The 17514-nt window shown below is 38.9% G+C and overlaps 1 protein-coding gene across 3 annotated transcripts in view; it reads right to left on the bottom strand.

Moving 5' to 3' along the window:
- POLA1 (DNA polymerase alpha 1, catalytic subunit) overlaps window positions 1-17514 on the bottom strand; it is a 268997-nt gene that overhangs the window by 47589 nt on the left and 203894 nt on the right. For all 3 annotated transcript variants that reach the window (XM_031673314.2, XM_015250479.3, XM_031673315.2), the window contains exon 36: window positions 14761-14857. In XM_031673314.2, the coding sequence (XP_031529174.1) occupies window positions 14761-14857 (97 nt within the window). The remainder of the gene's footprint in view (window positions 1-14760; window positions 14858-17514) is intronic.

Raw genomic sequence — 17514 nt, 5'->3', positions numbered from 1 at the left:
ACCGACTCCCGCCCCCAAAAGAATGCATCATTTAAAACAGGTCTGCTATTGTGCTAGATGCTGGGATACAAATATAAACAAAACACAGTCAATGAGAGGCTGCAGAAACCAGTTCGGATAGAGTAACAGTAATGCTAGGAACTACCACAGCAGTTTAATAAGGTGCTATTCTCAGAAGTAATAAAACCAACTGACGTTTACTGCATGTGTACTATGTACCTGGCGCTATTCTAGGCATTTCACTTATCACTCTGTTTTCGTATTAACCTGCTTAATTTAGAACCCTACAGGGCAGGCGCTGTTCTCATCCCAGCTGCACGGCTGAGGTGGCATGGGGTAAGCCACATACCCCAGTTACTTACCTAGCAAGAGCTGGAAAGCCAAAACCTGAACTGGCCATTCTGGTTCCAGTGAGCAGGCTTTAAATCATGAACCTGTACTGCCTTTCAGGAGCACAGGTCAGCACCCTTGGTGCTGAAAAAATGCTAGCGGAAGCAAGCAAGCAAGCAGGGAAGGAAGAAACACACATAGTTAGAGAGTGCTCACACAGTGCGCCTGGAACCCTTCTTCCCAAGACTCCAGAACACTACAGGCCACACCCTATGCCTGCTGTATGATTCTTTAAAAGCTTAGGCGAAACACAAATATCTTTCCCTCCACTTCAGTAATGGGATCAGAAGTTAGGTTTCCATAGCTAACCCTTAAACTGATGCCTCCACTTCTCTGTTCCTCTAGTTTCAATGAGCTTATGTCTTTTGGGAGCCAAGCAAAAAATGGTATTTTTCAGGACACTGCTTCCAAGAATTTCCCACATGCCCTAGCAAGTTCCAGTGACACTCTGTAGTAGTGAGGAAGATATTTTCTTCGACTTAGGTGAGAAAGAGAGGCAAATCTAAAGGCATTTCAGGTTGAAAGAAGGAAAACAGTTTCCTGGTTCAGGGCTAAAGGCTGCTGCCAACAGCTTGTTTTGTTCCCAAAGATCAGTACACAAAAGTTTCACAGAGCTGGAAGGAAAAGATTTGGATGCTAAGTTAGATGAGGGGTTGGAGGAGGGGGGCACGATTCCCATCATTCCTTTGGGAGCAGTAGAAAAATAACAAAACCTCTATAATAAAGAGATGAGCAAGTCTGCTGTGAAAGGAATGACCCCTCACATATAGGGAAAGCAATTTGCATCTACAGATCTCATTGGTATAAATGACCTCCTTCAAAGAGTGAAAACCTCAATGGAAAGCCACTATATACCCATGAAAGGCTTCGCCGGCTATTTGTTGAGCTGTATACAGACTAACAAACAGGAGTGGTTAACCTGGCGCACCATGTACTAAAGAGATATTTTTTTTTAAGTAGGCTTAGTCAGCTAATCTTGTTGAGATTTCTCTCATACTACTGATTTCTTATTCTCAAAATAAATTAAGAGGCTTCATTCAAAATTCCCTGTGGTCTACCAGCTTGAGTTTGTTGGGTGTCTTTGATTGTCTCTTGTCTTTAGATTCCCTGCCTTGTCTCTTTAGATTTTGTTGTGCCCTTTGGTATTTCCCGTTAGTCCATGTCTGGAATAGCTAATTACACGGTAGCATAATTCCCGCCCTTACAACAAGAAATAGCAGAACCTTGCTAATTCACACCAATAACTGAAAGACTCCTGTGTAAGTTACTGAATTATGCAAATGAGCAATAAGTGAAGAAAGATGATTCAAAATTGTATTTCATTCATTTATTTTGACAAGTGCAGTTTAGTCTTAATTATTTTGAAAATTTCTTTGTAGCATACTAATAAATTTACTGTGGCACATTTGTTAAAAGTGATAAAGCCTTTACTAAGAGAGACCAATGTATGCTCTGCTGGATAATTTCCTGAAGACAGGCTTGGTTTAGATCCTCTCTTTTATCTGGGATTTCAATGAATTTTCAGCATCTACTTTTTTGGGGGGTTTGGGACAATATATAATATACCAACGAAGAATAGGAATTACTTTAGCAGCAAATATTTACTTCCTAAATAGGTCCTACGTGTGTGTAAACTTTCATCATGATTGTAAAAAAAAAATCATGCTTCCAGTAAAACATTTTTACATTCTCTGGTCATAATGCTAATAGGACTTCATTTTTATCTTCTAAATAAAACTAATTCAGTCTGTCATTCATCTCTTTAGTTCCTATTTCTGTTTTGTTTTGTCTTACCATACTTCTTTCTTTTGAGTTAAAGATGTCTTGTTAAGATAAGTGGATATATCACAGTATGTAACGTTTTCATGTCAAAATACTTACATTATTATATGAGTTAAATTATTTAAGATAGGAAAACACTGTGATACACTACTGACAGATGTAACTTGCAGGATGGAGTTAACTTCTTTCAAAGCAGCACTACTGGTTCCAGTGGGGAGTGACGAGCAAACAGCCTTCCAGCTTCCAGTCTGGGGTTTAAAACTTTGCACAGACTCGCCTCTAAATAAAGTGCTTTTTGACTAAACTTCCAATACAGCCAGATAGGTTTTAAAGATCATCATGCATTTGCCAAATGATGTTCTAAAAGCTAGATAAGCGACAGCACTGAAAGAATAGTGGGAAAGACAAAACTTCATCTCCAACTACACGGCAACATCGGTGTCTATTAGTCTAATCACTTTTCAAGGCCCAGTTCAGGTTCCACCTCCGCGAGCAGTCAACCCTTCCTGGAGATAAGCGCAGAGGTCCCGCAGCACTTCAGGCTGTCGTCCTGTGTTAAGAGTTATTTGCCTGCAGGTAGAACTTCCCCTACTAGATTAAGAGCAGGGTGGCCATGTCCCCGTGGAAAGAAGGCCGGGCTCTCACACTCCCAGCTTTGCTACCTTGGGAAGGTCATTTCATCTCTTTCGGGTTGTTTTTTCATCTGAAAAATGTCAACTCTTATCTAATGGGAAACGTAAAAAATAAAGGATGTGAATGTTCTCCATGACATCCTATAAAAAGTAGGTGCTTAAAGAGGGCGAACCCATGAATAAGAAAATGGTCAGAAGTAGTACTGCCTTGACAGCAGGCCCCAGGTCTTGCTAACACTCTGCCCTTCGCACATCACACAAGGCAGAGACTTGACAGACACACGCTGAATGGACTGGCGGGGGTGGGGAAACAGAGCAAACCAGACTTACACATAGACCTGGTCTGGTGATATTATTCGTGAGTTGAGTTCTATAATAATTTCTTAAAACAAGAAAAGTACATCAGTGTCTAAAATGAGCCTGCAAACCTATCTTTTTGTGAGCACAGCTGATTTAAGCCTTAAGCTCTAAGGGACAATGCTAAAGCTAGCAGGTTTCCCAGGGCCCTTCCATGGGGAGAATGCAATCAACGTTCATTCACTTGAACTCAATGACAGACCGCTAATTCCGTCTGGTTACTGTCCCGTTGGCCACAAGGTAAGAGAATGCTGATGTGTCTGAATAAATTCATGACAATTATAAAAAGAACCACTCTGAGAATGAGTCAAATTGATGATGGGTTTTTTTTTTTTGTCTATGACGGGTAGTATCAATTATATGGACGTGATACTACAGCATAAAATAATAAATGAGCAATGACTAATCATGTGCAAATCAACACTAGATCTGGGCCCGGTGCTATGGAATAACTGGAGAGATCACAAAAGCATACTGAATTTTGAGAGTTATGGTTGATTGATGTTCTTAGATATAATTATGAAGATTTTAAAGAATTATGGAGTATAATGAAAACATATGCCGATGTGTAAGAAAAGCAAGAAAGCAAAGCAAAAAAGCAAAGCAAAGCAAAGTAAAGCAAAATCAAACAAATGAAGAAAAAAAAAAACCCAGTCAGTTTAAACATTAAGTCAGGTTAAAAATTAAATCTGCACCCTAATTGGAAAGGCGAGGACGAAGCAAAAATACTTAACTTTTAACCATTAAAGGCTATCCTGATATGGCACGTGCAACTGGTGAAACAACAAAACAAAAACGAAAGATTAAGAGGATGAATCGGAGGCAAGTGCTGTCTCCCAGAAGGAGTATAAGCACTTCTGAGAAGAAATGATATCACAACAGAGTTGAAGCAAATAAGAAATGATGAAGACATTAAACTGTGGGCTAAGTAAATGAGCAAAGATTCCCAAGAGGAAAAGAACATCCAATTCAAAAATAATCCCAAACTACTGGAGAAAAATACCAAAGTCAAACTAAACCTGTCCCAATCCCAAATATCTCTGTGAGCATGAAACAATTCCAGATAACTATAAATCCTTTAATTTGCCTGAATCAAGTGGGGCTGGCTGGTGTTCCCCTATCTTTCACTTTTTAAAAAAGTCACATTTATTACAAATTTTAGCTGGTATAAAAAAGTTACAAAGTTAATAATTTATAAAAACACAAAGGGTGCTTCTTTAGAAAGATTTAAGACCAATACAAAAAAAAGAAAGAAAAGAAAAGAAAAAAGGAGTGTCATATGCTTTTAAGACTACAGACTTTTAATGTTTAAGGCTATATTTTTAAAAGAAGTAACTTACACATTTTAAATGGTTGATTCAACATATTTCTAGTGGAAAAGCCCTAATTTTGAGGGGAAGAAAATTTAGTTTAACTGTATCTAATCCCAAGTACCTTATTTAGGTCACGTTATAACAGATTATTAGAGATGTTACACAAATATTGATAATTTAGTATTCCTGAAACTCATAGCACATTCTATCTTGATACTTAAAGGATCTACTCTCTTCTCTGCCTGAGTATTATAAGCCTTTTCCTCCTAATTAATCTGCAATTAATTCAACCAACCTCCAATTAGTCTTCTACAACATTATCCTACTTAGACAATAAAGCAGTCTCTAGACTGGGTTTTAAACCTGGGCTAAAATAGACTCCTACAGACCAAAAATGGTTCCAGGATTTCTCTTTGTAGTGTAATTTAGATGTCATATCTAATTTGCTGTCATGACTATTGTTTCACTGTGCAATTTGTACGTCGTTTTGAATGTTAAAGGCATCATAGCTTTATTGAATTAAACTTTCTGTCTTTATTTAGGGTCTGATGTTACATGTTTGTGTGCATATGTTTATGTCTCAAAAGCTCCTTTTGACATCACGTAACAGTAGAAAAGGATTATGCTCTTTTGATATGTTTGCTCCTATCTTAGTAAATATAAACACAAATTGGGGAGAAAAGCCATCTTCAAACTAAAGACACAATTTTAAATAATAATAACTATTATTACTATTATTTTAAAGACGGAGATAGCTAAATAAGCCATTCACATTATAGAATTATAGAAGGTCTGGATGTTTTGTAACCTAAATGCCTTGACTGTCAATTTTATTAACCAATTCTTTCCTAAAGCTGCCCTTTTCATCGACAGTTTTTGTGTGATGCCACCCCAAATATAAGCTAGAAACACACAGAAATTCAAATGCTGCCTGGCTTTAACTCATAAGGAACAAAGGCCACCTTACCTTTATAATAATACTCAGTTTAGTGTTGATCTGTCTATAATTGCCCTTTTTGTTCTGGCCTTTGGATTCAAGTTCTAAACTAAAGTCAGAACTAAGACTAACCATGCAAAACCTTCCAGTAGACCACCGGAATAGCCTTTTAAGTAATTTTTAGTGCATGAAATTTCATAAAGTTTTTACTAGATAATTACACTTCCTGATTTTGTAATTAGTGGAAGTACATGCAATTACATAATAATTATGATAGTAATTACATAATTAAGATGTATAATTATGTAGTAAAAAACATCATGGAAATAAAACCATCTACTGTGTAAGCACAATACATTTTAAAAGTAAATTCACTAGCTCAACTGTTTAAAAATACTTTTCTCCAAAATAAAGTGATTAGCTCACATTATGGTCTAACTGCTTGAAAACTGTTTAATTTTTTTCCTCATTGGTGATAGAAGTATATTTTTTTAAAATACATGAAAAAAATTTTATCAGGTCTCTCCCACTCTCGACACTCAAAAAAGGATTTACAAAAGGAGACCATCAAGCACAGTAGCTTGTTACTTCAAAAGGGACAAGAAATCTGTCCACTGAAAAGACGTAATAGGAAAGGATTTTATAAAACTTGCAACACATCTGTTATCATAGCACGCTTGTAAGTCCATTCCTATATAAAAGTGCAAAAGCTGAGTGCACATTTACAGAAATGGGCTTAAAGAAAATGCACGTTATTAGAATCTGGAAGTTTGTTGCTCAAACACATGGCAACTTTCACATACAGCTTTCGCTCTTCTAAAAAGGATGACAGAAAATGTACAGAGACAAGACACCTCCACTTATGAGCAAAGCGACTATGATGACAGCTTCCTGGAAAATGTAGCTTCCCTTCTGTCACACTGTAAAGTCATCTTCAGTTACAAAAATAAAACAAAAACCAAACTGGCAGTATTCAGAGAGAAAACCAAAGCAGTGTGAAGGGGTTCCAGGGTGCCAGAGGGAAATATCAACTTTGTCATCTTGTATTGAGCATGAAAACAGAATAGAAAAGTCAGCAACAGCAGGAAAAGTAAATTCCAAAGTAAACTGTAGTAGCAAAATATACGAAATAGACTCTTGTTTTCATTTCATAAAAGTTCTAGTTCAATGCTTTGAAATCTTTACAAACATGCTAAATCCATGTTTCAATGAGACCCAGAATGTGGGGACTGGGTGAGACTTTCCTCTGGGCACATACAGTGGCCCTTCTATGAAGTCTGTAGAGAACTCCACTCCAGTTTCTCTTTTATCAGCCACTCATCTTGAGAAGCTGAAAGCCATTTTGAAAATCCGAATTTACTTCTCCATTGTTCCTTCTGATTAAGAAGAAACAAAGTGGAAGAACTCCCCCCCTCTGGCTCCCAGCTCTTCTCAGGGGACTGCATTTATAAGCTTAATCACAGAATATATTTCCGAAGACTAGGATGTCATACCAATTCTACCTCAAACCCAGGGAGGCCTTCTGTATTCTGCCCATTTGTCATTTTCAAGTTTTGCCAGAAGGATGGCCCTAATCAATGGGTGAAGAGAATGGAAGTTGGCTTCAGTTATTAAGAGGGGAGAGTGTCTTGGATCAGTGCTTCTCAAACTTTACTGTGCCTAGGAATTACCTGGGAATCTCGTTAGAATGCAGAAGCTGATGCAGTAGGTCTGGGGAGGGCCTGATACTTTGCATTTCTAACAAGTTCCCAGGTGACACCTATGCTGCTGGTATACTGATCACACTTACAGAAAACAAGATCTTAGGTTTGACTTGGGAAAGAATGCATGGAGGCAAAAGCTGACCTGGGTTCATCTGTGTGTTATTTTTCTCCCTCAACTGCTAAACTATTGGAATCATTACTTCAGGTTGAATAAAAACATCTCTTTGTAAAATTTGAGCTCTTACAATTTGTTTCTTGTTATAAAAGCAGTACGTGCTCAGATTGTATAAAGGAGAAAATAAAAATTATGTATAATCTACCCACAGATAACAGCTGTAAACAATTCTAGTGTTTCTTACTAATTTTTCCACCTTGCTTATAAACTACAAATTAGAATCATTATGGTTACTTAGTTTGGATTTTCATGTTATATTCTTAATATTTCCTCAAGTCATTAAAGACCAAAACTGTAATATCTGACAATAACCCCCCAAAGGTCAGGATTATATTAGCCACTTTTTCAGTTATCAAAATTCTTTACGTGTATCTACAATCACTTCCTAATCATAAAGTGTTCTGAACTGTCACGTTAGAGTCTCCTATGATAAAAAGTCACATAAGCTAATCAAAGGAGTAGTCAAAAAAGAAACAAAACAAACTTCAGACCATTTTTTTATTTTAAGAAAATGAAACAAAGGAAAATGGAAGTTTAAGCTGCCCATTTCAAAATCTGTTTCTCTAAAGAAAATTGTTTTTCACAATTATAAAAAGTATGATTTTAAGAAGAGTGAACCAGTGTTTGAGTGAATTTCTACTTTTATATGTATTTGGCAGGTATGAATTGTTTTCTGTGCACGCTACCTGTTATTAGCTATTAAAAACAGAGGAAAGGTTCATTTCTAAAATTCAACAATGGTTTTTTTTCAGAATAACTCATGGGCTTAAAAAATGATATAAGAAGTGGACTAGACAGGGTCTCTGACACAGCCTTCTTTTTAATGCCTTGTGAGGATTTAATAAAGTAAATACTAAGAATCCCAAATGGCTTAGAGAGGACTCCAGGGGCTCTTTGCTAATTTTGTTTCAGTACTAGTAGCAACGATACAACTCTCATGCTTTTGCTTTAGCGAGCCAGGAGAGGTAGAAATCCCTAACATTGAAAGAGGACCTGTCAAGACCCTCAGAAATCTCCAAATTCCCATCATGCACTAGAGCATATATAATTTCTTCCATACAACTCTTATTTTCAGGTGCACACACACAAAACCCAAAGCACCTTTTAAAATTCCTTAACTTTTCACTACTAGCTGTTGTCTCTCTTTTGGGTCCCCATTTTCCATGAAGTAATAGAATTACTACTACTTCATGAGTGTTAACTATTTGTCTGATGGTGAGCAGAGAACAGGACCCTGTGGCAGTGTGAGTGAGGGGCAGTCACCTGGGCACCCTCACTAGTTAAGTGACTTGACATTCTTTTGATTCAATTCAAATGTGGCATCAGCAAAGTAAGAGATACAACATCACTTGTCTTTAGTATCACTAGCAGAGTTGAAATGACAGATTTAGTATCAAGGAACTTCAGTGACATGAATTCATGGCACACCTGAGTCACGCAGGCAACACAGGAGGAGGCAGAACTTTACAGCACACTGCCCTCCATTCATGGACAGAAGTGAGTGCTTCCTACAGGTCACAATGCCCTCCATTCATGGACAGAAGTGCTTCCTACAGTTTATCTGTGCTTCTGTGGTCTTATTTTCCACTAAGAAGTCATTCAACAAATATTTAGTGAGCTGGCTCCAATGGGCAAAGCACAGATAAACAAGATACAACTTTTTGCCTCAATGAACTCAGTAGAAGAGAAAGTCAAAACAATTCAGGGAAGTCCTATGAGAAAGGCATACACAGGGGGCTATGGGAACACAAAGGGAAGAAGCTTGTATTACATTCAACTTCTTCAACAATATAATGGGGCACAATCCACTGCTATGTCACAGGGCTGTGGTGAGGACCTGTGTCAGACATCTGAAAGGATGACAGGAACCTATAAAGTACCTTACCTAGGGGAAGCCGGGTTCTGGAGACACTAACAAAAACCACAGATATCTGCAGTTGTTACCATCAGGCATAAGGAAAAGACAGAAGAGTGCTGGTAGGTAACACAAAATGGCTAAGTTTAAGAAAAAAAAAACTGGCCAAGCAAGCAGGTGAGAACAGAGCTGGAGAGGGGAAGTGGCTGGGAGACTCTACGGGGCTGAGAGGAGCGAGGAGCAAAGCCCCCTGACCAGAGCTGCCCAGTAGGCTGTGGCCCTCAGGCCGCCCAGAACCCTTTGCGGGAAACGGGGGTGAGCGGAAGAACAGTCCTTCCAGGTCTAAGGAGACTCCACTGAGAAACTGAGCTTCCCAATAGTGCTTTTCACAAGGCTAAGGTTAAAGCACCATTCTTTGCTAACACTGATGCTGTAGCTCCAATTCCCTTCTTCCACATGGAGTCCTAAACCCTGCTGTTTCCATTCTGGCAGAGACAGGTGCAACATGCTTAAAAGTGTTAACAGGAAAATTCACCCAGGAAACCAGCTGTTATGGGCTGAATTGTGTCTCCCTCAAATTCATACGAAAGAGAGGCTGAAGTCCTAACTAACCCCCCGTACCTCAGAATGTGACTGTGTTCGAAGACAGAACCTTTAAAGGGGTAATTAAGTTAAAAATGGGACACAGACAGGTACAGAGGGAAGCTCATGCGAACGCGGGGACACAATGGCCATCTACAAGCCAAAGAGAGAGGCCCCAGAAGAAACAACCCTTCTGACACCTGTCTCAGACCCCCAGCCTCAGAACTATCAGGAAACACATCTCTGTTGTTTAAGCCCGCCAGCCTGTGCCACTTTGTTACGGCAAGCGTAGCACACTAAGACACTGTCTTACAAGCAGCTGACACAAGTAAGAGGAGATAAGCATCCGGTAAGAGAGAAGAGGAACAGAAAAAAAGTGAAAAGGCAATTAGTGTTCAAAAGAGTGAAAAAAACCCAGGCTACAAACTAGGGGAAAATATCTGCAAAAGACACGTCTGATGAAAGATTATTCTCCAAAATATACAAAGAACGCTTAAAATACAACAATAAGAAAACCACTCGATTAAAAAAAAAAGGTGCCAAAGACACCTTACCAAAGAAGATCTACAAATGGCAAAGAAACATATGAAAAGATGCTCCACATCATGTGTCATCAGGGAAATGCAAATTAAAACAACACTGAGATAACACTACACAGCTATTAGAATGGCCCAGATCTGGAACACTGACAACACCAAATGCTGGTGAGGATGTGGAGTAATGGCAACTCTCATTCACCACTGGCTGGAAAATAAAATGGTACAGACACTTTGAAAGTCAGCTTGTCAAGTTTTTTTGTTTGTTTGTTTTACAAAAATAAACATACTCTTATCAATGATCCAGTAATTGCATTCCTTGGTGTTTACCCAAAGGAACTGAAAACTCTCTACACAAAAACCTGCACGTGGATGTTTACAGCAGCCTCATTTGTAACTGCTAAAACTTGGAAGCTAAGATGTCCCTCAGTAGGTGAATGGATAAATAAACTGTGGTACATCCAGACGTTGCAATATTATTTATCGCTAAAAAGAAATGAGCTATCAAGCCATGAGAAGCCACAAAGGAAACTTAAAATGCATTTTACTAAGTGAAAGAAGCCAATCTGAAAAAGCGACAAGTATATGACATTTTGGAAAAGGCCAAACTACGGAGACTGTAAAAATATCAGTGGTTGCCAGGGGTTAGGGGGGAGGGAAGGATGAGCAGGGGGAGCCAGATTTTTAGGGCAGTGAAACTAGTCTGTGTATTGTAATGGTGGATCCATGTCATGACACATTTGTCCAAAGTCACAGAATGTCCAACACCAAGAGTGAACCGTAAGGTAAACTATGGACTGTGGATGATAATGATGTGTCAACGGAGGGACATCAACTGTAACAAATATCCCACTCTGGTGGGGGGTGATAATGAGGGAGGTTGTGCGTGGGGGGGGTGTACATGGGAAATCTTTGTACCTTCTGCTCACTCTTACTGTGAACTGACAACTGCTCTAACAAACAAAGTCTATTAAAAAAAAAAAGGCAGTGAGTGGATCCCTCTCTTTGCCTCCAAAACAATTTGATCAGATTGGTGGTTGATCACACTATATTGCTGCTGAATCTTTCTGTCCCCAATGGACTCTAAGCTCCTCCAGGTCGGGGATCATTGGCCATCCTTGTTCCTCTGACATCTGGGACGGTGCTCAACAAATAATAGAAAAAATACACACACACACAGTTTCTATCATTGCCAAATAAACAAAAAAAGGCTCAGTTGAGAAAAGTGACTCTTTTCCCTCCTGTACTTTTAAGCAAACTTAATTTAGACAATTGGGCAAAGATATGAACTGACTCATGTCTCCCCCAAACAGTTCACTTATCCCTACTCAGGCCAAGGCCCCCGCAGGATGAGGCAGTCAAATGGAACTATTATGCGCTGTCATCATGGAAATGGATTTTTACTTCATATATTGCCACTCTGTTCCTTTAAAATTTCTTTTGGATCTATTATGCCATCTGTGTACATTCTGGAGCAGTTATAATAATAATGCCAAAGTCCCACAGAAATAAGATTTTCAAACTGCTATGTAGTTACAGTGAATATGCAGTAAATACTTCACCAAAGTGAGTAACAGTCCCTGACCATTTTAAAAGAAAGGGAAAAATACCAAATGAGGTTAATTCACATTATGGACTAATGGCCTGTAAACCTTCGTTTGAAAGCAAAGCACAGGAAAAAGCTTTGACAAGAGCTACTTTTCACCACAAAAATAAACAAACTTCTTTCAAATAGCTTGTGTATTTGGCAAGTCAGATTGCCAAGTTCCAAACAAAAATTAAAACCACCATCCAGATACAACCCTTAAAATATGGGCTTTATAAAGGAAATGGTAAAACCATCTTAGTGAAGGGAATGTTGCTAGGTACCAACAGTAAGGCAGAGCCTATGGTAAATACTTGATACGCCAGTTCCAGGGCACTTGTTGACAGATGATACTTAGATTCCACTCTCAACAGTATAACTGTGTATAACGATTGTCATTTTTCACAGGACTTTTGATGCTAACTTCTACTGGTGTTCTGGCCTTGGTCCAAATTGAATAAATACATCTGCCCTCTGGATCCCATAGATTGTCAATTCATTTTTAAAGCACATCTCCCTTGAACAGCAAATCAGAAGAGTGTATTTCATTCCAACTTACAAAGTGAGATGTGAATACATGTGCTGTGCTAATTTATGCTTATGGATGCTTCCCTTCTAATTGTTCACCTATAGACTATTAAGAATATTGTCCTCCAATTGTTCCCTACGGACGACAACGTGTGTTCAATTCTCTTTTACGTAGAAACTATCCAACTGACGTGTTCATAATTGTCTGGGAGGAACCTTCTAAAAAAGTGAGCTACCTCAACTCTGCCCCACAGCTTCTGAATTAGAAAAACCCTGGGTATAGGATCAATGGACTTGGGTCTTTATATGTCCCCAGGTGACTCTAAGGAAAGAGCTTATCAAATGTCACTTGTTAGGAAACCTCTGCTCTTGGGCCACAGGTAAGAATGACCCATCATTTCAGTTTATATCCTACCACTAACAAATACCCTAACATCACTGAGCATTGCTGAATGATCTGAAAACACTTGGGGCATAAAAATTTCAGCAAACTCACTCATTCTTACACTGCAATTTAGGAATAATAAATCAGCAGAAGATCAAAGGAAAAATAATTTCAATAATTAACACTCTTCTTTTGCTTTATTTTCTTTAGCCTTCTGACATGTAGAAGAATGCATCAATAATTTACTCCATGCTGTGTTGGCCCTGAACTCCCGGAGAATGTACTTATTAGGAGCAAATGACAAAAAAAGTGTCCCTATTCTTAAATTTGTGAAACAGAACTACAGTAAATTGTGTGAGTATAAAGATTCTGTCAACATTTCTCGCCCTTTGCCAAGCAAGAAGCTTCCAAGTGGCTACTCTGTTCCCTCGTATTTTCTGGGAGAGCGACATACATCCATTGACGTTGTCTAAAAAGCTGGGGTAGGTCTCCAGTGACTTTCCAGATCACTTCTACATGTCAAGAGTCACTGGACTTTTAAAAATCTAATCATTCAGCTCTTCAGGTAAGAATTTTGGAAATGTCTGGAAGAAGAACTTATCCACTAGGAATTTAAGAACATGGAGGGAACAATTTGGATTCATAAAGAAGTAAAAGGGGATCTAGTTGTAATATAGAGATACCCAGAAAGAGTTAACAATCCCAACAGAAATAGACGATGTACTTGTCAGAGAATCAGTACTTAATTCTTTAAACCCTTAACGCCTTTAAGGAAAAGGTCCTTGGGGGTAAAAGAAACAACTACTGATAATACTACAAGTAAACATGGGCAAGACATCAGCCATGAATCACAGTCCGAAGACCTAGTCATTAATAGACTGAAGGAATTTTTCTCTCTGTATCAATTTTACTGATTCACTGAAAATATGCTGTGGAGCTAGCCCAAGTTCTTGTGGAACATCTGAAGACAAGATACTAATATACGAAACAACTCCTCCATCAGTTGTAAAGCATTTCATATCCAAGGACAAAAAACCCCAAAAAAGTCAAGGTATTTAAAAATAATTTCTAGCCTTATCTTTGCAAATGGAAAAACTGAGGTCAACTGTGGCTAGGAGTGAAAACAGTTAAGACCAAATGAAAGGCAGCCTGGGGACTGTCCTGTGAAGAAATCTGGCTGTATTTGAAGGTTTCTATATGCCCTTGAGGTTAAAACTCCAGCCTTAATACCAACCAACAAAATGCTGAATTGGTATTTCCTGACAAACAACATAAACACTCTGTAGGTAACTAATAAGAAAAATGTGTAAATTTGCCTCTTTTATTTTTTTACAGGTAATAGAAAAGTTGTCAATGTGATTTTCAGGTAGGAGAAAAAAAAACAACCCATGCACTTGTCATGACATTTTCAAATACTTTAAGTTATGTAACACAGCTTTTCTCAGACCCATTAAGTCCCACAGTGCCTGCAAGTCTTGTGTGAGGCTTATGTGCCGCCCCTGATCATCGACGCTGAGGTGCCCATTCGCTCTCTTAGGATGAGTCAATGAAAGAACTCTACCCTAGCCCTCTCTCTCAAAATGAACGTGGGCTTTTAGTGAACAGCAGACACACACTCTAGGTCTATTTTTTTTTGTGGTAATATCTGGTTTTTGTAGGTCCAATGATCACATTGCCTATGCTTACTTTATTACAATTACTCAATTCTACAGAAAATAGCATTTTTGAAATACAGCACTTAAAAAGTCCTTTTTCTCCCATTCCTCCCCCCAAACTCCACTTTAACAGAGAACAATGGGAGCCAGGCTGTGGGGGCCAAAGCTGGGGATTCCTATGCTGCCGCCCCTCGGGCAGGGGATGCCTGCGCTCCCCACGGCCCCCACGGCCCGCTTCTGAGACAGAGGTGTGATGCTGCGTGAACAGCCTGACACAGTAGGTCTGGCTTTTATGATGCAAATTTCCACTTTAAACTCACAGGTAATTACAGTATTTTAACGTACCTTTCTCATGATCGGTAGTGAGTTTCTCCAGTGCAGAGTCCACATCAAAAATGTACCGGTAAAAGCACAGCTGGGTGTACAGGGACTTGTCAGAATACTGCAATGTAACAGAAAATAAATGAATACTACTATCGGGGAGGAGGGAAGCGACGGAGATCCCTCCACGAGCGTGTTCCCTAATTTCGACTTCCATATCAAGCAGCTTTTTTTTGTTTTCTAAGAAGAGGAGATAAGAAGGAGAGAATCATACTAACGGTTTGTCCCCTCATACAGCACACATAACTTTCATAATTCAGAATAAATCCTGCCACTTCGATTACAGATTACTACTTGCGAAGCTACAGACTAATTACCCCTGCTGTCAAAAAACTGATTTTGTCAAATTGCAAATTCCTATGCACCCTCAACAATTTGCACTGTTAATTAGGAAAAGTGGTACTGTGCTTCCTAACTGGGACCTGTCCAGGCTGGCAGGAAGTTAAACAAATTTCTGAAAACTGTTTAATATGTACGGCTATACTCTGAGCCTGATTTTCTGACTCGTGATGACGTCTACTGCCTTCACCAGGGAATGGCCCACAGACACAACACGGTGAATTAAATGCAGACCTGGGAACATCCTGACCACTTGTTCCGTGCTCATCCTTAAGCGGGCAATGTATGAGCTCTGAGAAATACTGTGTAAAATGAAATAACCAGGGCTTTTCATCCCACCCGTGTCAAAACAAATGTTTAGTGACTTTGGCAAGTTCCAATTCAACAAATCATAGGGATCACAGGAGTATCTATTGTGATGTTCCCAAGGTTATCCAGTCACTGTGTATTCTCCTAAGCCACTGTATCTCACCCTGTGTGGGGAAAAATATCTGCAGTCAACTCAACAATCAAAGTGAGAATTATTTGGAGAATCGCATTCCAATGCATTTCTATTTATTTTAAAGCAGCTGCACTAGGAGCTGACTTTCCTTCTTCCTACAGGGTTGGACACGGGGCAAACCTTTATGCCAAAGGACAATGAGCCAGGGCTTTGGTGTTTTCTTTGGGGTTAGGGGTGTCCTACCAAGGTGCAACAACTCACCCCTCAGAACTTCTCAAATGAAAAGCTCAAATGACAAGCACAATACCAGTTCTCCATTGCTGCCTTGGATGGACAAAAAAATCTAATGAATGTCAACTGAGCACCTACTGTGCACCAGGGTGGGCACCAGTAACAACGAACACACAGCTAGCTGGCACAGTCTGCATGCTACAGATGCTGGCTTGCTGAATCAGTGAATGGCCACAACAACCGGTCATTTGTACAATCTATGCAGCAGAGTCAGGTGGTACCCAGAGCAGCATGTGATGAAGAACTTAAGGAAAACCACTATCTAGAACTCGATATAGAAATAGCCTTAATTCTGAAGGGACTCTCTTTGGGTAACCAAGTATTAGATCCTAGGATCTGAGCTGGCTATCAATGATGAAAAACTACAACTCAACTGGGTACAGAAGTCACTGAAATTTAGTCATGGGAGCTCAATGGTTGACCTTCCTGCTCACTCCATTATAAAATCTGTTACTAAATTTAGTACGTTTTAAACTTCTTTGGCCATTACAAATGGTATCTATAAATATTAGGCTGCAGGAATAACCCACACAGAGCTATTCATCAGCCAGGGCTATTGTCTTTTTTTGTGTGCATTCCTTCCACGAGTCTTTCTTTACCTGAACCTATTTTTAAAAGTATACACCTAGAAGACTATTTTATTTCTTATTAGCTATTCTACAATATGCATCATCATTATACTATTATACACCAGTTATTTTTAGCAAATCCTGATTACTGCTTCCTGGGGGAAAAAAAGAGGAGGACGACAGCGATTAAGTTATTTGTTTAGTTTTTTAGATTCAGCAGTAATTGCTGGTACACATCTCCCTGACTGCACACATGCTGCAGGTTGAATAGAACACTGAAATTACCTCCTTCATAATAGTTTGTTTTGATAATGTATTGTGTGTCGAGATGATGAGAAACAGTTGCTGTCAATTTGATTAGCCATTATATTTTTATGTTAATTGCCATTATTGGGTCCATTCTGTTTAGTGTCACCATAGAAGCCATACAATGTTAGCATAAATAACAAATTGGAGTAAATTAGGAAGATATATTTTTGCCAATTCATTTTAATTGCCCCTCAGTCCTTCCGTTGGTTAACGCAGCTGTTGACCCATAATAAGCGCTGGGTCAATATAGCTGCTTGTCAATTCAGAAATGCAAAGTGCTGTGTTGCTGGTAATGGATATACAACAACCTTTGCCAGCCAACTGAAGCAAACGAGTGACAACCCACATGAAGGAATAAAGCGTCAGCCACGGAGTTTAGTGACCTGATATTAGTAGGCAGGCTAATTGAAAGTCACTGCCTAAATGGATAAGGAAAATAGGGGAAAAAATTAAAAAGGAGTTATATATTTTTAAAAAATATACCAACACCTCCTGCCCTTTTGATTCCTGACATATTTAGCAATTAGTAAACTGGTCGAAAACAAAAGGCCCTATGAGATTTTCAATGTCAAATACAATTAAGTGGTTTTAAAGAACACACATGAAACACAGAAAACTATAGTTTAAATGAACAAGAATAACACCTACTTTTGTTTTCTTGATTTTGCACCATTAATTTGTGATCACTTGGAAGGGCTTTTTCTTTTTATCGTTATCATCTTTTCCCTTTTGCCTTTGTGACAAACTCTTCTAATCAAGAAACCCGAC

The sequence above is a fragment of the Vicugna pacos genome, chromosome X, assembly GCF_048564905.1.
Source record: "Vicugna pacos chromosome X, VicPac4, whole genome shotgun sequence".
NCBI lineage: Eukaryota > Metazoa > Chordata > Mammalia > Artiodactyla > Camelidae > Vicugna > Vicugna pacos.
This window is presented reverse-complemented; position numbering and strand designations above follow the sequence as displayed.